This window comes from Heptranchias perlo, chromosome 3 (assembly GCF_035084215.1).
Source record: "Heptranchias perlo isolate sHepPer1 chromosome 3, sHepPer1.hap1, whole genome shotgun sequence".
NCBI lineage: Eukaryota > Metazoa > Chordata > Chondrichthyes > Hexanchiformes > Hexanchidae > Heptranchias > Heptranchias perlo.
Genome location: NC_090327.1, coordinates 19,452,640 through 19,477,265, shown reverse-complemented (window position 1 = coordinate 19,477,265; position 24,626 = coordinate 19,452,640). Strand labels below are relative to the sequence as shown.

The window sequence follows — 24,626 nt, the reverse complement described above, 5'->3', positions numbered from 1 at the left end:
CCAGTAAAAATCTCCTCACAGATTGTTGCTCGTGGTTCCACAAAAATACTCCAGCCCGCTGCCGGTCCTTGTGTGCCCGCACCCTCCCCCCACCACAGATCACTATACCCCCCCCACACTGTCAGCCGGCTCGCCGTAGAGCAATACCTGCTGCCTGCCTATATACCGCAGCAAACCAAACTCGGCCCCAGGGTCTCTAACTAAAACTTTAACCTGTCTTTTCTCCCTTCAGATATTGATGGACACACTATATATTTACTTGTAATAATAAGGGCTGATTGTAGCTTTTTAAGACCCCTAGGTGAAAGACTAAGGCCCACAGTTCGGGACATCACCAATGTGGTAAAAGGAGGGCATGAGACAAATTAAAAAGTAGAGTTTAGGCGTTGCTTATTTGGGATTTTAAAAGCCTATAGATGTAGGAGGAAGGGAAGACTTAGGTAAGGAGTTCCACTGTTTTGAGACCCTAGGAAAGAATGAGTTAGAGCAGGAGATGGTGCGATGAATTTAAGCAAAAAATACAGACAGAACAAGTGACCACTAAAACTTTTAAAATAAAAGTTTGATGTAAAGTTGGTTTGTAACAACTATTCATCGACTACACTTACAGAGGCAGCTTGCTTTCGGGCCTGGTTAATCAATTCCTTTATCTCTGATAAGTTTCTGCTCAAGTTGTCCTCTAGCATTTTCAACGGTTTCAACCTATCCAGCAAGTAATTGGCTTGAACTTCGATCTCTTGTACCTTCTTTCCAGCAGCTGCAGCTGTAAAGGGAAGGAACAGAAATTAAAGTAAAGGCAAAACGGCATTAAACTTACATTCCGCAAGTTAATGCACCATTAGAACTGGAAGCAGGACATAAATTATCCTTGGGTAAAACAATGAGGACTGTAACGTGGCACAAAATTTGACGTTTTGATTTTTTTTTAAATGAGAAGTATATTTGTTTGTTTTGGTGCTGCACATGTCTAGTCATGCAAAAGATGTACATTTGTCAAAAACGAACTTTAATCAATTTCTCACTGTAAACTTACCAGTCTTTGCTGAATCATTGATGAGGTCATTTGTTTCCCTGACGGTTTTATTGACCCTTGCTAAAGTGCCAGATGTGCTCAGCAGCTGCCGACTGAACTGCTGAATTTCAGCGAGGGCTGCAGCTGCTGTCAGATTAGCCAAGACAGCACGATCTTTTGCCGCAAGAACTCTAGCAGCAGTACCTGCAATGTATAAATATTAATATTTTTTAAAAGCATCTACGCTGAAAATGGTCACCCATTGTAGCCATCAAGTCAACTTTAAGGCTTTTACATTTAAGCTACCTTTTCTTTTCTTTTCCTCCCGGGTCAATGTAATGCTAAGTAGCGTACTACCAGGCAGATTTTCTTGTTCCTGCTCTTGTGCTGACTTACATTGGCTCCCACTCCAGCAATGCCTCCAATTTAAAATTTTCAAATCCCTTCATGGCTTCGCTCCTCCCTATCTCTGTAACCTCCTCCAGCCCAACAACCCTCCGAGATTTATGCCTTCCTCCAATTCTGGCCTCTTGCACATCCCCGATTTCCTTCATCCCACCATTGGTGGCTGTGTCTTCAGCTATCCAGGCCCTAAGCTCTGGAATTCCTTCCCTAAACCTCTCCGCCTCTGTCCCCTCCTTTAAGATGTAACTTAAAACCCACCTAGTATCATGTGAGGTACAGCACAGGAGGAGGCCATTTGGCCCATCGTGCCTATAACGGCTTTTTGAAGGAGCTATCCAATTAGTCCCATTCCCCTGCTCTTTCCCCATAGCCCTGTACACTTTTTCCCTGCAAATATTTATTCAATTTCCTTTTGAAAGTTACTATTGAATCTACTTCCATCACCCATTCAGGCAGAGCATTCTAGATTATTACAACTCGCTGCATAAAAAAATGTTTCCTCATGTCGCCTCTGGCTCTTTTGCTGATCACCTCAAATCTGTGTCCTCTGGTTACTGACCCTTCTGCCACTGAAAACAGTTTCTCCTTATTTACTCTGTCAAAACCTGTCATGATTTTGAACACCTCTATTAAATCTCCCCTTAACCTTCTCAGTTCTAAGGAGAACAATCCCAGCTTCTCCAGTCTCTCCACATAACTGAAGTCCCTCATCCCTGGTACCATTCTAATAAATTTCTTCTGCACCCTCTCTAAGGTCTTCACATCCTTCCTAAAGTGTGGTGCCCAGAATTGAACACAATACTCCAGCTGAGGCCTAACCAGTGTTTTATAAAGGTTTAGCATAACTTCCTTGCTTTTGTATTCAATGCTTCTATTAATAAAGTCTAGGATCCCATGGGCTTCTTTAACAGCCTTCTCAACTTGTCCTGCCACCTTCAAAGATTTGTTTACGTGCACCCTCAGGTCTCTCTGTTCCTGCACTCCCTTCAAAATTGTACCGTTTAGTTCAATTGCCTCTCCTCATTCTTCCTACCAAAATGTATCACTTCACACTTCTCTGTGTTAAATTTCACCTGCCATGTGTCTGCCCATTTCACCAGTCTGTCTATGTCTTCCTGAAGTCTCTCTGTTCCTGTACCCACTTTAAAATTGTACCATTTAGTTTACATTGCAGGAATCAATCTAGTGAATCTTCATTGCGCTGCCTCTAAGGCAAGTATATCCATCCTGAGGTAAGGAAACCAAAACTGTACACAGTACTCCAGGTGTAGTCTCGCCAAAGCCCTATACAATTGTAGTAAGACTTCCTCACACTTTTACTCCAACCCCCTTGCAATAAAAGCCAACATGCCATTTGCCTTCCTAATTGCTTGCTGTATCTGCATACTAACTTTCTGTGTTTCTTGTACAAGGACACCCAAATCTCTCTGAACACCAACATTTAATAGTATCTCACCATTTAAAAATATTCCATTTTTCTATTCTTCCTGCCAAAGTGAATAACCTCACATTTCCCCACATTATACACCTTCTGTCACCTTCTTGCCCATTCACTTAACCTGTCGATATCCCTTTGCAGACTCTTTGGCCCCGATATTAGAATGGAGGTGGGATGGCAGCAGGGGGGGTGAATGGGCGCGTGGGTAATCCAACCAATAAAAAACGTCCGTTTCCCACAAGATCGCAAATGAATTGGTGCCACTTAACGTGGCTTCCGGGTTTGCCGTTGGAAAGCTGCGCAGCAGGCGGACTGCGCACCCGCATTACAGGCTGTCAGCTGGAGGAGCTCTATTTAAAAGGGCCATTGCTCCAATAGCCTTTGCTGGAGCAAAGACCCAGAAACCATAATGGAGCAGCACAGGGGCAAGGCTGCTCCAAGGTTCAACGATGCCTCACTCCAGGTGCTACTGGACGGAGTGAGAAGGAGGAGGGAAGCATTCTACCCCACGGACGGGAGGAAATGCCCTGTCTCTGCCACCAAGAAGGCCTGGCTCGAGGTGGCAGAGGAGGTCTCCAGCAGCAGCAACATCACCTGCACTTGGATCCAGTGCAGGAAGTATTTCAATGACCTAACTAGGTCAGCAAAAGTGAGTACATTTACTGATTCACCTACATTCCGTGTTGTACATCACAGCACCCTCCACCCCCCAAACTCATTCTTCACTGCCAAGAGTACTCCATCACATCACTCCTCACATCCACTTAAGGTTCATCCTCAACTTACCTGCACTTCCTCAGCACTTTCTCACCTCCCCATTAGTCACCCCACCACTACCACTCACCCCAATCCTCATCCAATGTCATGGCTCTGTCTCATACTCACCCTCTGATGCATCTCTTTCACGGTCAGCCTCACCCACAGCAATGCACTCATCGGTTGGCCATGTCACCATCACTCACTCACACATCTGTTCTTTCACTCCTTCTAGAAGAGAGTGCAAAATGCACGCGAGAGGGCGAGGGCCGGAAGGGGGCCACAACAAATAGTGGTCCTCACAGACGCGGAGCAGGAGGCGCTGGAGCTCAGCCGCACCCTCGAGTGCCTGTCCGTCGAGACTGGCACCCCACAAACGTCTGGTGACACAACTTTAACATTTATCACACACAGTATGAATTGATGTTAACAATGATTACATAGAAACATAGAAAATAGGAGCAGGTGTAGGCCATTCGGCCCTTCGAGTCTGCTCCGCCATTCAATATGATCACGGCTGATCCTGTATCTCAATACCATACTCCCGCTCTCTCCCCATACCCCTTGACGTCTTTTGTGTCGAGAAATTTATCTAGCTCCTTCTTAAGTATATTCAGAGATTTGGCCTCCACAGCCTTCTGTGGTAGAGAATTCCACAGGTTCACCACCCTCTGAGTGAAGAAATTTCTCCTCATCTCAGTCCTAAATGTCCTACCCCGTATCCTAAGACTGTGACCCCTCGTTCTGGAGCCCCCAGCCAGGGGAAACATCCTCCCTGCATCCAATCTGCTTGCCATCTTCAACACCTCAGTATGCTCATCGCAACATGACACATCTGTGATGATGCTTAATATTGCCTTCTGTCCTCTTACAGGTCCTTCAGCGGCCGCAGTGACAGCAGAAGGCAATTCTTCAGAGGACCTGCTGACCACTGAGAGTGCACCGTCGCATCTTAGTGAGTCATCCACCAGCGCAGATACTCACACCTCGGTGAGTCCTAGTACTCGGATAGTTGGGTGAGTCACTGCACACAAGTAAGCACGAGCAGACACTGGTGGCAGGGGCAGTTGTGGAGAGACCGCGTCAGTGGGAGCACTCGTCGCTAGACTCTGCTCAGCTGACGCATTTGCTGAACCCTGGGGACCATCCTTTAAAAGGAGAATGATCGAGGGACAGCAGCACATTTGCGAAGTACTGGAACAGGTGCCACGCGCACTCTCCACTACAATGCAGAGGATGGAGGAGTCCAATTCCTGCATGAGCAGAATGGTGGCACAGGTAAGGGAGGTAATCTCTGAGATACTGTCACAGGGATGTGAGCAACTCTTTGAGATAGTGTCACAACTAAATGCAGGAATGTCTGCTATGGAGAGAAGGTGAGCCTCCATTAAGCTTCAAGCACGGCTCACAAATGAGTCCATTCAGGCCCCGACAACGGCCGCTTGGACTCAGGATGAACAACGTTCTGCCGCCTTAGACAGGCAGACGGATACACTGGCACTGGCCTTACAAGGCATCTCACATGTCCTCCAAACTGTTATCCAGCAGAGTGGTAGAAGTGATGTGGCCCTGGCCCAGGGGAGGGATGATGGCGATAGGGGACGTGGAAGTGGGGACGCCACTCAAAGCACTCCCACGTCTCACCTGTTGCCCCCTCTCTCAACCAGTACCTGCAATGCTGCCTCCTCTCCAGATGGCCGCGTCTGCCCCTGCACAGATGCAAGTGGAGCAGTCTTTGGAGGGGCCCACACGCGTTCCAAAACCCAGACAGCGTAGGCCCAAAGCATCTAATCGATCAGGGCATGAACATGAGCAACCTGCCACTACCTCTGCTTCAGCCACAGGAGATGCACCAAGTAGAAGTAGTCAGAAGTGAAAGGCGAAGGTTTTGTGAGCACGAAGGGTATGCACAACGGTGTTCGACAGACGGTCATGTCGTTCATTTATATTTACTTTTTGCTAAAGTCACATTATGATTGTCACCACTATTGCCACGTCTTGCCCATTCTTGACTGGCTTCTGTGATAGGGCCCTTTCATGAGGTTCACCATGAACAGCGACACTTGATGCCACCCATTGAGTTACTTTAAATTGGGTGTGTGTAGTTGCAGGACTGTTTTGTGCAGGGAGGGGTGGGCAGCCTGGTGTGGGTGCTGCTCTTTCCAGGTGGTCTGAGGACTGGACTGTTCACACTTTCTGATGTTAGGAGAACCGTTCACATATCAGTGACTCCCTGTCCTCATGAGCAGCCAGGTGAGCCGCTGCTCTGCCCATGGGTTCCTCCTCCCCCTCAACGTGTGTGGCAGATGTGGATGGGGCCTCCTCAAGCGGCACCCCTTTCTGTTGTGCCATGTTGTGCAGGGCACAACACACTACTATAATGCGTCCCAGTCTGTCTGGTGTGTATTGAAGCGCTCCCCCAGAACGATCAAGGCACCTAAATCACATCTTGAGCCGCCCTATCACATGCTCAATTGTAGATCTGGTGGCGATGTGTCTGTCGTTATATCGACGCTGTTGCTTGGTGATGGGGTTCCTCAGGGATGTCATGAGCCACGTGTGCAGGGGGTATCCCTTGTCCCCTAGGAGCCTGCCCTTGCGGGTGTTTGGTGCGTGGAAGAGGGGCAGGATGTTGGATTCCCTCAGAATGAAGGAATCGTGGCAGCTGCCAGGGAATCTGGTGCAAACGTGAAGGAATCTTTTGCGGTGGTCACAAATGAGCTGAGTGTTGATGGAGTGATGCCCCTTTCTGTTGATGAACAGTCCTGGCTTGCATTGCTATAATCAATCGATTATACCCTGCACCAGTGGGAAGCCAGCCACAGAGTGGAATCCCTCTCTGTCTGGCTGAGGTCGTCCATGGGGAAGTTGACGTACTGCGAGGCTCTGTAAAACAAGCTGTCGGTGACCTGCCTTATGTACTTGTGGACCCCGGCGATGTCCCCGGTGGCACCCTGGAATGATCCAGGGGCGAAGAAGTTGAGGGCAGTGGTGACTTTGACAGCAACGGATAATGAGATGCCGCTCGGCCCAGCCGGGAGCAGCTCGGCATGAAGGAGGCTGCAGATGTCTGCGACTACCTGGCGACTGACTCTGAGCCTCCGTATGCACTGCTCCTCAGAGAGGTCCAGGAAGCTGAGCCTCGGTCTGTCGACCCTGTGTCGAGGGTAGTGCCTCCTGCGACGTCGCTCTCTGTTGTTGCCCTCTGTGCTCTTGTGCAGGTGCCTGTGGCGCAGCACTGTGTTGTGGAGCTCCAAGTGGTGGAAGTGCACGCCTTGCCAGGTGAGGCTGGTGATGTTCCTCCCCCTCGGATGCACTGGTGAATGCAGCCATCACGCCTCCCATCCTGATGGTGTCAGTTTGAGGGGGTCCGAAAAGTTGTTAAATATGTGTGAACAGAAGAATTCTGAGTGGAAAGTAAGAATTTTCAGTGAAAACACAAAGATCTTGCAGCCAAAAGTTTGTGTGGAAGAACTGAGTGCCCTGCAGCAAGAACTCACCTTTTCTCCCCATCTGTCAAACAAGCATTTGAATGTCCAACTGGTTGCTGGCTGAAACACGTCTGGTAGAACATGGAGTGTTTCCCACAGCACGGGAAACACGCTGAGGATGTTTAAAAATCGGACCCCTGCCTCAATGTGGACAAAATTAAGTACTTCAAGTATCTAAATAAGTCTCTTAACTATCATCCCGCTGGCTTTAATTGCCGGTGGAACTTCCGCATTCCGGAGGCGCGCGTGCAATCAGACGCGTCAGGGGGGAACCCGGAAGTCTGCGGGTTGGAGCCGGGTTCCAAACTCACTCAGGGTTTCCGTGATTTTCGGAGCACCCCCCCGTCCCCAATGCACCCGTTACTTCACTCGAAAATCGAGCCCTTTGTGTCCTCCTCAAAGCTTACTTTCCCACCTAGCTTTGTATCGTCAGTAAACTTGGATACATTACACTCGGTCTCTTCATCTAAATCATTAATATAGATTGTAAATAGCTTAGGCACAATCACTGATCCTTGCGGCACCCCACTAGTTACAGCCTGCCAACCTAAAAATGACCCGTTTATCCCTACTCTCTGTTTTCTGTCTGTTAATCAATCCTCTATCCATGCTAATATATTACCCCCAACCCCATCAGCCCTTATCTTGCATAACAACCTTTTACGTGGCACCTTATCGAATGCCTTTTGAAAATCCAAATATACCACATCCACCCTGCTCGTTACATCCTCAAAATACACTAATAAATGTCAAAAACAATTTCCCTTTCATAAAACCATGTTGACTCTGCCTAATCATGTTATGATTTTCTAAGTGCCCTTAATAATGGATTCCAGCATTTTCCAGGCGACTGATATCAGGCTAACTGGCCTGTAGTTCCCTGTTTTCTCTCTCCCTCCTTTCTTTAAGTGTTACATTTGTTACCTTCCAATCCACAGGGACCGTTCTAGAATCTAGGGAATTTTGGAAGATCATAACCAATGCATCCACTATCTCTGCAGCCACCTCTTTTAGAACCCTGAGATGTAGGCAATCAGGTCCAGGGGATTTGTCGGTTTTTAGTCCCGTAGAAGCTCTCACAATCTGTTTTTATATTGCTTGCTAGTTTAATCTCACATTCTATTTTCTCTCTTTTTATCAATTTTTTGGTCATCCTTTGCTGGTTTCTAAAACTCTCCCAATCCTCAGGCTCATTACTCTTCTTCGCAACTTTTAGGCCTTTTCTTTTATTTGAACGTTATCCTTAACTTCTTTAGTTAGCCACGGATGGAGCACTTTTCCTGTGGAATTTTTATTTCTCAATGGAATGTATATTTGTTGAGAATATTGAAATATTTCTTTAAATGTTTGCCATTACTTATCCACCATCATTCCTTTTAATCTAATTTCCCAATCTACCTAAGCCAACTCGCCCCTCATACCTATGTATTATATTACAACCAGAGCTTTAATGAACGTAATCTGCATCTTATGTAAAGAAAGGGCACGTTCCTCTAAAAGGTAAGAAATATAATTCCATCAATTCATGAAATATCCAGGTGTGGATTTAACTTTCGCCCATAATATTGACTATCAGTCTTATGGGAAGGGTTGCTTTCAAATGTGGTGGGGGCAGGGAGGTGTCAATCTGACTAGAATATATAAATAGAAGACACTTGCTTAGGCCAACTTCATGTTTAGCTCTTGGGAGCTGTATGGACAATTTGACCAATTCTTAATGGAAAATATACAAAGGCTCAGATATTTTCATTTCCTCGATAATTAACATCCCTACTTGTGTTTATTCTGTTTGAATTATCTACATTACTTACCATTAGGTAAATCTGTCAGTATCTGTAGGGGCTCACTCAGCTGTCTGCTCACATTACGTGCATTCTTCCGAATCTTATCAACTTTTTCCTTCAGTCCATTCAGCTGATTCACAAGACCTGAACAGATAAGAGAGCCGAAGCAGATGTTCAGACATTATACTCACAGAAAGATCACACTCCTTTATATCGACCCATATACAATCTGTACCGTTATGGATTCTTTCCAATTTTTATAACCCCCCCTGCTGGGAAGTCAAATAACTCAGATAAAACTTCCAAGAGGAGAAAACTCTGAAATTCCTCCCTGATCTCTGAAGGCAATAAACAGATGCCCAAGGATATCAGACTAACATTGTTCCAGTCTGACCTGTTGAATTCCACAGATGATACTGCTATGATCGGATTATTTGTACTTAAGAACCTAAAAAAATGGGACTTGAAAAGGCATTTCGGTCCTACGGTCTTGCGCCTCTCAGAGGTTGGGGTGAACGTTTACTTTTACCGCCATTCAGTACCGGTTAGTTGCCACTTTTACATCCCACCCAGTATTTGTTTTATCTCCCACACTCCAAGATAATCTAACAACCTGCAGGATATCAAACAGATGTTATGCTGTCCATTATTTGGCCCTGGCTACTTGTTCTCCAGAGATGACATTTGCTTGGTCCTGGCAGCTCAAAACGTCTTGGTGGGAGACTGAGGCCGAGCATGCAGATGCAGCCCGGGTGTTAAAACTCCCCGGCCTCACGCTCTGGAGGGCCGCAAGGCTTCTCGCTCGCCTCTGCCACCGGCCTCACCGATCCTGCTCTCCATTAAAATTGGCCCCTTCTTTTCCGCACAGAGATTTTAAAAAAAATCTACGTGTATTTACAATCTATACTTCATTCAGTTCAATGGTTTCCACTAGTAATAAAGTGCTGAGGTTAATATTGAACGCCTAAATTGGACAAGTTATTCACCAGCAGTTTTCTTTTTCAAATCATTAGCATCACTCAGGAGCTTTGAACTGTGCTGAGCTGACTCCTTGCCGACTTCCTCAAGTGGCTTTTGAGGACCAGTGGCCTAGTAAAATGAAACAAAAGCAATATTCAGTGAAAGATTAATAGAACTATTACGTATGAAGCAGCAAAGTCACACACTGAAAGCCTACAGTAAGTTATAACATCCAATAAATACTGCACAATGAGTACAACAGGAGTTGTTTGCATTAGTTGCCATTATTTTGATGGTGTCATTTATATAATATTTAAAGTGTTTCTGTACTGATATTATTGCACTTCATAATATGATTGATCTTTCTCGTCCCTCTTGTTGATGTTCAAAGGGACCTGGGTGTCCTTGTACGTGAGTCACTGAAAGCTAACATGCAGGTGCAGCAAGCAATTAGGAAGGCAAATGGTACGTTGGCATTTATTACAAGAGGATTTGAGTACAGGAGTAAAGATGTCTTACTGCAATTATATAGGGCCTTGGTGAGACCGCATCTGGAGTATTGAGTAAATTTTGGTTCCCTTACCTAAGAAAGGAGATACTTGCCATAGAGGGAGTGCAACAAAGGTTCACCAGACTGATTCCTGGGATGGCGGGATTGTCGTATGAGGAGAGATTGAGTAGACTAGGCCTGTATTCTCTAGAGTTTAGAAGAATGAGAGGCGATCTCATTGAAACATACAAAAATCTTACAGGGCTCGACAGGGTAGAATGCAAGCGGGATGTTTCCCCTGGCTGGGGAATCTAGAACCAGGGATCACAGTCTCAGAATAAAGGACAGGCCATTTAGGACTGAGATGAGGAGAAATTTCTTCACTCAAGAGGGTGGTGAATCTTTGGAATTCTCTACCCCAGAGGGCTGTGGAGGCTCAGTCATTGAGTACATTCAAAACGGAGATCGATAGATTTCTAGATATTAAAGGCGTCAAGGGATATGGGGATAGTGCAGGAAAATGGCGTTGAGGTAGAAGATCAGCCATGATCTTGTTGAATGGGGGAGCAGGCTCGAGGGGCCGGATGGCCTACTCCTGCTCCTATTTCTTATGTTCTTATGTACTCACACCTTCGTTCTGGAGGAGAGACACTAGGAGCAGAATTTTGACCTCCAGCCGGGAACGGAGCGGGGTGGGGTGGGGTAAGATTTGCGGGTGTGAAACCCAGCGGTTAAGTTAGCGGGTCACAATCTTAATGAAGTCAACACATCTTACTTCCGAGCTTTGAGCCCGGCTGCATGATTGAGACTCCCTGATTGACAGGCTGGCTGGCTGTCGGGCAGGAAGGCCTGCCGTAGAAGGCTGCAGCCGGGGATCGGAGAGAGGGAGGGATCATGCGCTGGGGAGGATATGGGATAGGCGGGGAGTAGATCGGCGGATGGAGTGGGGAGACGATCCGGTGGGGAGGTGATGATCGGGAGCGGGGGGTCGGGGAGAAGATCAGGGGATGACACGGGAGCCGGGTAGGTCACTGGGGGGGCCGGAGAGGAAATCGGGGGGGAGGGGAGGGGGGGCCAGAAGGAGATCGGGGGGCAGGGGATCAGATCAGGGGGCCAGGGAGGCATCGGTGGGCCTGGAGGTGGAGATCGTAGGGCCGGGAGGTGGAGGTCGTAGGGCCGGGAGGTGGAGGTCGTAGGGCCGGGAGGTGGAGGTCGTAGGGCCGGGAGGTGGAGGTCGTAGGGCCGGGAGGTGGAGGTCGTAGGGCCGGGAGGTGGAGGTCGTAGGGCCGGGAGGTGGAGGTCGTAGGGCCGGGAGGTGGAGGTCGTAGGGCCGGGAGGTGGAGGTCGTAGGGCCGGGAGGTGGAGGTCGTAGGGCCGGGAGGTGGAGGTCGTAGGGCCGGGAGGTGGAGGTCGTAGGGCCGGGAGGTGGAGGTCGTAGGGCCGGGAGGTGGAGGTCGTAGGGCCGGGAGGTGGAGATCGTAGGGCCGGGAGGTGGAGATCGTAGGGCCGGGTGCCGGGACCTGGAGATCGGAGATTGTTGGAGGTCGGGTGAAGAGTCAGAGGCGGTGGGGGACCACTATGGGTTGGGGGGGGTGGGCGGAAGGTTGGCCGATCGGGGTGGGGGTCCTGTCGGCCAGGTGAGCTGATTGGGCCTGGATGAAGCACTCCTGCTCCTCCAGGCCCAAAAGCTGTGCAATATAGGCACTCACCTCATGGATCCAGCCCTTCTCGCCTGCTTTCACCTGACGTGAATCAGAAATGAAGGGAAAACCGAACAGGTAAGTTTTCCAATACGCAAAGAATTAAGTACGTCAAGTATTTCAATGAGGTACATTGCCCCTTTAAGTATTGGCCTGCCAGCTTTAAGTGGGGGCGGGACTTCCTGGTGTCTGTTGTGCACATGCAGATAAACCTGCCTGGGTTAAACCCAGAAGTGGGCGCATTGGAGCCGGGATGCAGTCCTGCTCCAAAAAGCTGTTATTTTAACCTCCCACCCGTCTCCAACCCACCCGTTCTTAGGGGTTAAAATTACCCCCAGCAGTACGAAACCCGGGTAGGTAGTAAACAGTTCATGATGATTTAAAGCAGTCCCATAATAAATTGTAGGAAAGGACATTGAAGAAGACAATGTAAACAAGACCAAGGGAAAATTAGACAATTAGGCCCAAGGAATTAGTCCGTGTGGCTGAGTTTCATACCAGGTGGTGCAGTTAATCACTAAGCTAGTGGGGGAAGCTCACGATTCCTGTGTAGAGCAGAGTCCAGCCACTGAGGGGTTTGAGTGAAGAAACACCTGCAAATATAGGGGAGATTCTTTGCTTCAGCACTTCTGGAAGTGCATATTGGGAAAATGCACAGCCCCAGCCCATGATTTTCCATCCAATAATTTATTTAAGGGTCAGATAATCATGGCTGCGGTGCGCAGTTTCCTGTTATGTGCTTCCAGCATGTGACAGGAACGTGGAAAATCCCTTACACGGCTGCAGTGGATATCCAGCAACAAGAGTTGTGTTGTGCAGCAAACACCTGACACTGAAGAGAGCTCAGTTATCAATGGTAGACTGTTATCGTAATTGAAATTATATTTGGGCTAAAAGAGATTAAAGGAAGAACTGAGGCATTGTTAGTTTTTTGAGACAAACTTAACATGTTCTCTGCAGAAAGGAGAATTAAAAACTGTTTGAATTTGGAGAATGAGGGATTGCCAGGGAGGTTTTCCTTTGCTTTTTGTAACAAAATCATAAACACATTCTTTATGTTCTCATTTACCATTTCACTACAAATAGCAAACCATTTTTAATAGGTTGGCTTTGAGTACTGAGCCAGACTATGCCTTGGGCTTAACTATTTCCAATAAGAAAATACTCACCAACTTTAATGCAACATTGGCTTTGCTCCTAGCTTCCATTGCAATACCTGCGGCTTCTTCAACCAGCGCTTTGATGTTGGAGTGTGCATTGACAGCCACTGTGGCATTCAGAGACATATTTCTCACAGCTGAAAGGGCACTAATAACATGAAACAGTTCACTGCAATGACTTGCACAGAATACATGGGCACGTATTGTAATATCTCTCCTAAAAATTACGTTTCTCTTTGTATATATTAATTTTCTTCCTTTTTTTGACTTTGCGTTTTCCTCCTTCAGCCAAAAGCTGAAGAGACAGTCTAGACCATACACATCTCTCACTGAACGAGAACTGGCCTCTGCAGAATCTCCAAACTGGAGCACTCTGCACCTAAAAAGCATTCTATTTAGTAGTCTGGCTAAGAACTAGTTTGTTAGTAGAATTTCAGTCAAGCGGGCACTTTTTGCCTGGAAAAAATACAAATAAGGAGTAATGTTACAGTATAGCAGGATGTGCTTTGTTGGATGCATAAAATCTGAAAGAAAACTTGTAAAATACCTTCTGTTTCAATGACTAAGCATGTACATATGTTAGGGAATTGATGTACTTGCTTATAATTTTATAAGTTATTCCACAAGATAATAGGATTCAAAGGCATTTATTGGCTTTCATAGGAATTAAGCATAAAATGATAACTATAATTACCAATAACCCCACATATACAGTAATTATTATACCAATAATCACACATATACAATGATAACTATTATTACCAGTAATCAGACATATACAATAATAACTATCAATAATATTTACACGTATACTTAGGGTCTCAGTTACAATAAAACGAATTACCGGAGAATTTACCTCATCACAGGTTTTGAGCTCGAGGGGATCGGCTGGCCAAGCCTCGACGAATTCTGAAATATCTATTCTAACACCCCTCTTTTTATACCTTTTTTTCACTCTGACTACAATAGGACCTGCATGTTTCAAAGTATTACCCAATCCAATTAGCTGGACTTCGGTTTTAAGAATCACTCCCTAAGCCTTCACTTTGACTGAACTGTCAATCAAGACATTCAACTGGAGACAGTTACAGAGGCCCAAAACTTTAGTTACCACTTGACCAAATTCCTCAATTTTCCAGATCAAGGCAGGTGCTTTTTCAAGGCTAGGGCTAACAAAGTTTGTTGCCTTGCTGAATATCTTAGCAGCAAAGACTGTCCCTGCTTGTTCTGTGTCTGTGCAGTGACTTGTTATCAGCTAAAGCTCTCGGACTGGAATTCCTTTTAATTTAAACTGCCCTTCTAACAGAAACTTACTTAAAAGCTAAAAGTTAACAATTAACTGTTTCCTTACACATGTATAATGTTAAAATAATTTAGAAATGGAAGCCCCATTGATCTAAAGATTTGGGTGCATGTGATCAAACCGTTGCATTTGATTGGTTAGGCCCAAGGAATCTAGTGCATGGCTGCAGGTTTTGACTCTGCATTGTTACAACAGCAGGTTTCTTGAGGATTGAAAAAGACTGTCCCTGTTGTTCTGAATCTGTGCAGTAACTTGATATCAGATAAAGTTCTCTGACTGGAATTACTTTTCATATTCCCAATATTTAGAATCTCCCTATTTACAACAGTTTCTTTACAGAAACAAAATTCCACTTCAAAATGTTGTCAATCTGACCCTGTTTTCTTGACAATACAATACATTGAATTATCAATACAGAATGCCATGCAGGTGGTCAAAATGGTTGCCAATTGGAGTTCTGTTACTACAGGGGATACATTTACATGGACTGACCTGTTTAGCAGATTTGCAAGCTTATTGAGTTCCTCAGCATGGTCCTCTGCCCTGTAGACAAGACTGAGCACACTCTTTTGAGTCATCTCCATTACCAGCTTGTCTATGTGCATCCTCAGCTTAGCATTCCACAAATCCAGTCGATCACTGTATTGCTCGAGGTACTGTAGTCATAGATACACAGCAACAAATTTAACAAGTACTGAAAATACACAAAGGTGTGCACTGGGACATTCCTTCTTAGACCTGAACATGGCACGAAATACAATCCAACTAAATCTCACAACACAGATCTCTGCTGGCTCCCCTGATGGGTCAGTGGTTAAATTTACTACAAACAGATTAGTGTCACAGGTCAAGGGAGTACAACATAGGTTGATCCCTAATCTATGCAGAGTTAACTAATCTTAACCAGTGCAATGGTGGCACTACAACTGGGCTCAATGCTCCCGGCTGAGGGGGGGAGATTGCTGTTCTGTGACTCTTGCTGGAAAGCGCACAGTTGTGGATATCGGTGGGGGACAGGATTGCGCTCAGCAGTGATGTCCCAACCCTCCCGCCCCACCAATACCCTACTGACACTCACTGTCTCGGCCACACATGCCATTGTCAAGGTTCACACATTAAAGAATTGCCACGAGGGCAAAGTAGCAGAGAGTCTGCCAGTGTCTGTGGAACCATACCCAAGCCTTACGGAGAGAAGGGAGGAAAAGAGGGAAGAAAACAGTTCAATAATTAATTTGCAATGATTTGCACAAATCCAGGACAATTTGAAATGTGGCGATTTCAGCTAGGTTAGAATTTTGTTCAACTCAATCTGACGTCACTCTATCAAATAACTGAGGCTAGGTCTCTCATCCTTACTAGTCTACACAGAATAAAATCAGTCAAATTCCAAATTTCTTGCAGGTTAGATACTAACTTGACTAATATGGAATTAACATTCTGGCTAATGAGGTGAGCATCTTATTTTTAAAAAAAGTTATGTTCTGCCTCACATCAGATAATTGTAAATGGAAACATAGTCAAGTTTCTCTGATATATATACATATATGTTTCTTCCAAAAAAAGAAATAATCCTGAAGTTTTAAATATAGTTTTGACCAATCTCACATTCACAAAGCTATCTTATATGAGCTGTGCAGGTTAAACATTGAGTTGTACCATTAGTTTCAAGGTATTTACAATGTCGGGATAACTTAGTGCTGTCATAAATTTATAGGTTGCAGAATTGCTCCTCATCTCCAGGTCAGAGGGCCAGTCTCCCCAGACTACACTTACGCACACCTGGTGACTGGCTATATAGTAGCATTAGTAGATGCCCAGGAGCAAGTCGTTAGTCTTCTGTCATAGCCAGTGATGAAAGGTGGCATGGGGAAGGAACAAAAGTAGTCAGTCACAATGAAACTTACAGCTGTGTTGTTCACAACATCTTCTGCTATATTTGCTGCACGGTCCACCATATCTCTTCCATCTTGGATTAGGGTTACCGTCAGTCCCCTGATGTTCTTGATTGTCTGCTGTTTTTCCTGTGTACAATTGTGTTTGATATCAGTAAGCAATTTGAACAAAACATCGCGACTGACAGGGGTTTTTTTACAACAAAAATTCATAGGTGCTTTTTAAAATCTGAACCTACTATTTGCAAAGTGAATTTTCATTTTTTATAGTGATATTGGAGTAAGTTTTTAGAAACTCCACTCTCAGAAATGACCGGAAAGTGGGAGCACTGTAAATCAGTGCATGTTGATCTCCATGCTTTTAATTTTGCTAATAATCTCTTTTGCGGAACTTTAGTAAATGCTTTCTGGCAGTCCATATTGACAACATCCATAGACACACCCCTACCCACCATGGTAGTGACCTCCTCAAAAAATTCAACTAGATTAGTCAGAAATGACCCACCTTTCACAAATCCACGCTGACACTTTTTGACCAGCTTGTACTTGTACAAGTGCTCAGTTTAACTGTCCCTGATGATAGATTTACTTACAAACACAACAGATTTGTTATTTGTAAAAGCAGGACACACATAAACTCACTGATGGGGGCATTGATCCATCCAATTAAGAGAGGCTTCAACCAGTTAATTGGCTATTTGAACTCATAACAACTATGGGAAATTACGAACTAGTTCATTATCAGTCGTATCTCTCTCTTGCCTTGAAACAGTTTGTAAGGGTGATAGCATACCAAATTCAAGGTAAGCGGTCATCTGCTTCACACTGATGTAACAACTCTACCAGTGCGGTGTATGTGTATCTATAGTTTAGGGGTTGTCTGAACTCCTCATTTCCAAAAGAAAAAGCACAACTGAATGTCTTTCTTGTCCACTGTTCCATTTGAATTGCAGTGACCAAGATCAATAGTAATTATAGGCTCTGTAGGCCTCATTTCTGATACTGGAGTAAAGCATATGTTGTATATTTTCCTTTTACCTTGAGCTCTACCAGGCTGCTCGAGATACTGCGGAGAAGCCTGCTCGTTTCATTGGTGTTTATGCGCGCTTCATTCACTAGGTCCTGGGCTTCACGCAATTTGCTGCTGTGTTGCACTAACATATCTACGATCCGGCTTTTCAAGTCCTCCAGTTCCTTACGTGGTTTCTGAAACTCCTTTTGCACCCGCACCAACAGACCTTCTGCAGCTCTGATTCAATTTATGAAAGAAAAATGTAAAAGAGATAAATATCAGGAGTTATATGTGTAAGTGGCCTTAGATTTGCAAGTACAGTATTACCTGAACGTTCCATTATCAATGCCACCCAGTCCTGCATTCTTTGCTCCCAAATATCATTTTTGTCATCCCTTCAATCAAGCTTCTGCCTGCACACAGCAATGGGCCTGCCCTGGTCAAAGTCAACAGTGACATCTTCTGTGGACTGCGGCCATGGTGCATTATCCCCTCCTTGTCCTCATCAACCTCTCTGTGGCATTTAACACACTTGACATCTCCATCCTGCTGCAGTATTTCTCCTCTTGACCTACCTGGGAGATGGGCTGTCCTCGCATTGCTCCGCTCCTACTCAACTTAGTCAGTTCATCCCCAGAAATGGCTTCACTTCATGCCCCTGCACAGATACCTCCGAAGTGCCCCTTGCTGCAAGATTTGGCCTATTTTTCCTTAATTACATGCTGCCCCTCCGAGAAAGAGACCCCTCTGATCAGTGCTCATCTCTGGTGGGGTGGACCTCCAATTACGAAGGAGATACCTCACTGACCATGGCGGATTTTCCAGTCCTCGGATCATTATCATGATAGAGGCAGGGTCCATGGTGACCAGCTTTCAAACAGGGCAAACACAGTGGTGCCCACCCATATCAATCTGATATAGGCATGTTTGATGCTGCCAGCTTACTCTTCAGAAAAGAGGGAGGCAGGGACACGACAGGATGTGTCCCCAAACACTTTCCCAGCCTTGTCCGCCCCAGATATGCCAGTTTGAGACCAGAAAGCCTCAAATTCCACACCACCTGTGTTGCCAGACTGACCATTGGACAACAAGTTAGAACTGAGCCAACACTTTATTTATACATTGGGAAAACTGAAGGCAACTTATTCCGCTCCTGCCATAAAGTTGATCTCCTTGCCTCCAAGTCCATCCCGCTTTCCAGTTGCTCACTGAGGCTGAGCTTCAAACCCTGTATCTAACACCATTTACTTCTATCTCTGCAATAATACCCACCTACGTCCTTACCTCATCCCCCGACCACCCACCATTGCTACTGAAACCCATATTCATGCTTTCGTTACCTCAAAATTTGACGTCTCCAGTGCCCTCCCCGCAGGCCTCACTAATTAATGCTAATACTCTTCCTCCCTAATTCCTCTCTGCTAATACTACCATTCTCCTTCCTCCACCTCAAAGCACTGCTTCTTGCTTCTTCCCTCTTCCCTACAAAAGCACCACTTCCAGATTCTGCTCCCTTCCCTCTCCCCTCTTTCCTCTCCCATCCATTGCCCCCCTTCCCTGCCATCAATTCCCCCCTTCCATCTCACCTGCCTCCTTCTATTGGCCACCCATTCAGTGCTAACCATTACCCTCTCAGCACCATCCCTACCCGAGTCCCATTGCAATTGGAAATGATTCCCGGCATTACGTAATGTGGGTGAGAATTCCTTTTCTCGCAAGCACTCCCGCCTACTGTATGCAGTGGCCTGAATCCCTTCCATTAGTAGTAGGAATGGTGTTAAGGGAGAGGGGTCTGGTTCATGCTGATATGCCGACCAGGCTCCCAAAAGGCGATCTTATGTTTTTCCCCCAGCCAGAATAAGAAAACTCTTAAGGACCTCCCCTCACATTGTCAGGCTGGTCTAAGCCAATCTACCTGATGAAGTTAACAGCCCTCATTGACCCACTTGATATTTTTGCTGATCAAGTTAAATCTAGTTAACAAATAGACCACAAAGAAAATGAGATTTGGTTTCCTTCAATTGTTGATACCATATAAAAAAGAAAAAACTTGCGTTTATATAGCACCTTTCACGACCGCAGGACAATGAAGTGTAATCACTGTTGTAATGTAGAGAAACATGGCAGAAAATGTGTGTACAGCAAGATCCCATAAGTAGCAATGAGATAAAGAGATAATCTTTTTTTGTTCTTATTTTTAAGTGATGTTGGTTGAGGGATAAATATTGGCCAGGGCACCTCCTCTGTTTTTCTTCAAATAGTGCCACAGGACATTTCTCGTCAACTGTTTAATATCTCCTCCGATACACTGCACCTCCGACAGTGCAGTGCTTCTCCAGTGATCGAGTTTCTAGATTGGGGCTCAAATTCATGAACATCCGACTCAGAGGCGAGAGTGCTCCCAACTGAGCCAAGGCTAACACTTTTAATACAAGTGTTTCCTGTTAAAATTCCCAAACACTTAGGTTACAGACCAGTTTTCAGCAGTTGACAAATTACTCAATCTGGTCGATGGAAGTAGTGCATAAATTTGCACTGCATACTGCAATGAACTAGTCAATAGCACATTTGTCACTACATAGCTTCAATTCAACAAAGGTTTAGAATAATGGACATAAACAAAGAGCTAGATAAATTGGTTCTGTGCTGGAAACCGGTGTTTAGTTGGTGGCGTACCTGGAACGCACGCCGGAAGACTGCGGCCCGTGGCTCACTCCAAATTGGACCTTAGCTACATAAAATCCACATTAACGTATTTAAACAAAATGTTACTTACCTTTCCGTCGGCAGCCTCCAGTGGTCCCTTTAAGCACTGCTGGTTAGGCTGTCATCAACATGGAAAAACCTAACGGCGCATGCTCCGCCCAGTTCATACTGAATTTGGCAGCGGAATCCTAAAACAGGCATTAGGCCCCTGATAAGCATATTCAAGAAGCCCATCATCCGTTTTAGGCAGGCGCACTGGGCACTTGGAAGGCATCGGCTGCCAATAAGGCATCCAGCACACTTCAGGGAGATGATGCATGCAAGATCGCGTCGGGAACTTTGTTCGCCCGACTCTGATTTTTTGCCCAAAAATCAGGCATTTTGGACTAATTTCTCCACCTGAATGTTTTATTATTTGCAACTGTGTGGAGACAGCGGTCTTAATCAAAACAACAATCCTTGATCTTTGCTCACAAGAACTCACTTTAGTTCAGTTACTGAAATTCCTTTTGATTGATTAAACACTCTCTTTCGCATGATTTCCAGCATATTCGAGATCTCATGCTGAAGCTGCTGCAGGTTGCTGTCTGAAAGATCCAGGTCAGCGCCAAGGGTCTCATTCAGGTGATTCGCTACATCAACAAGAGCTAAGAACAAACAATTGGGAAAAGTTAGTCCAGATAATTTAAAGAAAAGAAAATTGTAACAGATCAAGTAACAATCCATCAACTGAACAAAACCTGCATTGGCTGGCAAGATGAGAACAAGTATTCAACAGTGTGGAACAGAACTGGTGCAGCTAAAAGTTTGGTATACCAATGAAATATATCACACATCCTGTTATAGTTTTTTTATTAATTTAATAAAACTGCACTCACTTGCCTTGATGCATTTTATTATATAAAATGATATAAAAATAATAATACTCGCCTGTGGTGTTGCCAGTGGAAAGTCAAGTGATATGTTGTTATATACGGACAAATGTATTATACCATGTAAAGCACAACATTTTATGCACTGTGTTTATTGACACCACTGTGTCAGCCAATGAGTTGGAGGTGGGGCAGTACCTATGGCAGGACTTACAGCAAACTGAGTCCATTTACTCAGCAAACACAGTCAATTTAAACAGAGTCTCTACGAACCACAGCAAACAGAACTAATGATCGAAACTCTCCTGACAAAAGCAGGATTACTTCTGCAACAAAATGCAGTGAGTGGAGGATAGTTACATAATGCAAGTTATGTGCGTAAAATCAATCCCAGTCATTTACAGAAGTGTGGTCTCCAGGAGTGATTGACGGGGGAATTATCCAATCTTCTCCATTCTGGCTGGAACTTGTGGTGTCACTATATGCGGCCTATATTATTCAATTAAGATGGATTGGTGTCTCTTTAAGGCTTCAAATCTAACTGTTGTTAGGTAAATATAGGATCAGGTCAATCAGAGTTTAGTTCTTGTTTGGTCAGGGAACTTTACAAATTGGGAACTGGCTTGATGGTTTCAAACTGCGGGTCATAACCAGCCAGCATCAAGAGGCTGTCCTTTTCTCTCTCTTTATTTAAAGATTGTTTTGCAAATTGTAGCATCCGGAATATGACATTATTATTACTGTATCTCCCATGGCATTGCTTACCATAAATGGGATGATGTGCTGTTATAGTATGTAATGCTATAACAATGTCTCATTCTGCTGCTACGGTTTGACTTTATTTAAAAAGGCCTGTCCATTTAAGGCTAGAAAAATGTAAGAAACACGAGAGAGGCCACTCAGAGTTTAACTGTTATTTTGCCAGGGAACTTTGCAGATTAGAATATGCTTGTCAGTTTCAGGCTGGAGGAGAACATGCAGCTCGAAAGTAACTATTAATTTAAGATTGTTTTGCACCTCCCTGACAAAAAGTGATGTCTGCAATGTAGCATCTGGAGGTTAACATCTGCACGTGTTAGATGGACTGCTTTTAATATATTAAAATCGTAGATAATAACAACTGGACCGATGCTGAAGTAAGTACGATTCATTCGTTTTATGCCTTTAATGCAGCTGTACCTTGGCAAGAGTCAGTACCTTCATGAAAGGAGGGAGAAAAATCGAGGGGGGGAGGAGGGGGAGGGTTGCTGAAATTTAAGCCTATTGTAAATTTTATAATAAAGATTTTCTGCACATTTACATGATTTTTTAAAAAAGTCGATGATTGTATTTTTCTGAGCTTCTCTTTTTCTCATGTCTTCCCACACCATTTCCCACCCAAAGGGTCTTCTGGCATAGCTGAAACGGACTGCTCACTATGTAGGGAATTGCAGGTATTAACTTAACCCCGCAACTCTATAATGGCAACATTTTAATGTCTGCACTGCAAACTAAAAAAATCTTATTTTCAAAAACCTATGGCTCTCTTCTTTTTCTACCACTCTTTACAGTCAAAATAATATTGTGCTGGGTTCCTCCGCCTCCTTTCCGTGTTCCTGTGTGAAAAAAAACGAACTTTCATACTGGCCCCGCCCCAATGCCATGTTTCGATATTAAACTGAGGGAGAAAGGCACTCATCGTATTTTATTTCACCATGTACATGTGCAAAATACACAAACTGCATCCACACTAAGTGAACAGCTCTTTCATAATTGTATTTAATATTTTTTTGATTAATCACTTTACATTTCTGAAACTTAGGGTCCTACATTTCAATAATCAAATTCATACAGAAAAGTCTTCTCTTGGCAGTGTGCTAAGATAGCAATATGCACTCCAACAATACCACTGCCAATCTAGACTGCACCATTAGGGAGAGTCGCCGAGCAAGGCGCCACAGAGCTGTGAGAATAAAGACGGGCCATTCTCACACGTCTGGTAACTAGCTCAAAGTGACATTGTAGGAGCAGGTGACTGATTCACAGTTTCACCTGGGAGGTGGTGCACAGCCTAGAGGAAATTTTTTTTAAAATCACCTTTACCAATATTCAAGGACGTTTTCCCATAGTGTTAATGGGAAATTTTAACTGGCTTGAACACTCCGAGACCACTTCAACCCGTGTGCTGCTCCAAACCTGCAGTTTGTGCTTATGATAGGGTCGAAAATTCCCTTGGCGGCATAAGCTGCATTTGCACCCGTTGGACATGTCATTTTGCTGCCGGTTTCTCAAGAGAAATTTTTGCCTTACATCCACAATCAATCAAAAAGCTCCTACAGATCAGAAGTCCCGACAAGTAAATATCATTATCCATATGTAGTGTCAGCAATTTGGAGTCTTAATAGACCTCCCTAAAGTCTGGCTGCAGAATGGAGTATTGATTTTTAAAAAAATACTCAGTTTGAGTTCTAAAATATTTTGTTTCAATGCATACGATAAAAAGTAGATCCAATTTATTTTCCACAATGCTATTTTAATGTCGTTCACTATTCAGTTCATTGTATTGTTTGTAGAGTTTAAGAACAAATGACATTAAGGTTCTGTCAGTAGATAATTAACCCATTTTAAAAACTGTATAACATGTTTCTGGTTCTAAGTAGTTATTTAATAAAATGGTAAATTAAGAGTTCCTATGAGATGGTTTTTGCCTATTTTAAAAAATACTTTCAACAATGCTATGTAGTTGAACATACAGCAGGTGGCACTTTCTTACCTCATTTCTCTTCATAAATTCAGCAAAACTAGTCACAGTATTTTAAGCAAAAACAGATCATGAAACCAAGTCTTAGCTCTCGTCACATCACAAAACCATACAACACTGACTTACATACCTTTTATAGTTTTTGAAGTTTTATTTACAAATGCTTCAAGCTCTAGACTCCTGGTTAATGTTCTCCCAGTAGCTTCATTCAGGTCCTGTCCGTCACCAAAATCCTGAGTGACCTGAGACAAAACATTTATCTCATTTTACATTCTGGCTCATGCTCGTCAGCTCTTTCCCCATGACCTCCAACAGCAGCATGATCTCCGAAACCCCCGCCATCAACATTTGATAGAAGTGTTCAAAATCATGAAGGGTTTAGACAGAATTGATGGAGAGAAACTGTTCCCATTGCGGAAGGGTCAAGAACCAGAGGACACAGATTTAAGGTGATTGGCAAAAGAACCAGAGGTGACATGAGGAAAAACTTTTTTTACACAGTGAATGGTTAGGATCTGGAATGCACTGCCCGAGGGGGTGATGGAGGCAGATTCAATCATGGCCTTCAAAAGGGAACAGGATAAGTACTTGGAAGGAAAAAAATTGCAAGGCTACGGGGATAGGGCGGGGGAGTGGGACTAGCTGGATTGCTCTTGCATAGACCCGGCGCGGACTTGATGGGCCAATGGCCTCCTTTTGTGCTGTAACCTTTCTATGATTCTATGATCTCAGGGGGGGTCACCTGGTGTGGACCTGAGATCGCAGTGCATGTGCCTGAATTTCCAAATGTATTCGCAGTAAGTGAGGCTTTTCACCAGAGCACAAAATCAGAAATTACCCATATAATGTCAAACAATTACTGGACATATTCCAGAGTGTACAGAACACATGAGTTAGGTCTAACC

The 24,626-nt window shown here is 44.5% G+C and overlaps 1 protein-coding gene across 2 annotated transcripts in view; it reads right to left on the bottom strand.

Annotated features, from left to right (window-relative positions):
• lama1 (laminin, alpha 1) overlaps positions 1-24,626 on the bottom strand; it is a 361,123-nt gene that overhangs the window by 68,512 nt on the left and 267,985 nt on the right. For both annotated transcript variants that reach the window (XM_067978409.1, XM_067978414.1), the window contains 10 exons: positions 23,852-23,963; positions 20,594-20,756; positions 17,430-17,640; positions 16,404-16,520; positions 14,992-15,155; positions 13,206-13,344; positions 9,873-9,975; positions 8,914-9,030; positions 1,034-1,216; positions 609-763 (listed from right to left, as the gene is read on the bottom strand). In XM_067978409.1, coding sequence (XP_067834510.1) covers positions 609-763; positions 1,034-1,216; positions 8,914-9,030; positions 9,873-9,975; positions 13,206-13,344; positions 14,992-15,155; positions 16,404-16,520; positions 17,430-17,640; positions 20,594-20,756; positions 23,852-23,963 — 1,464 coding nt within the window. The remainder of the gene's footprint in view (positions 1-608; positions 764-1,033; positions 1,217-8,913; positions 9,031-9,872; positions 9,976-13,205; positions 13,345-14,991; positions 15,156-16,403; positions 16,521-17,429; positions 17,641-20,593; positions 20,757-23,851; positions 23,964-24,626) is intronic.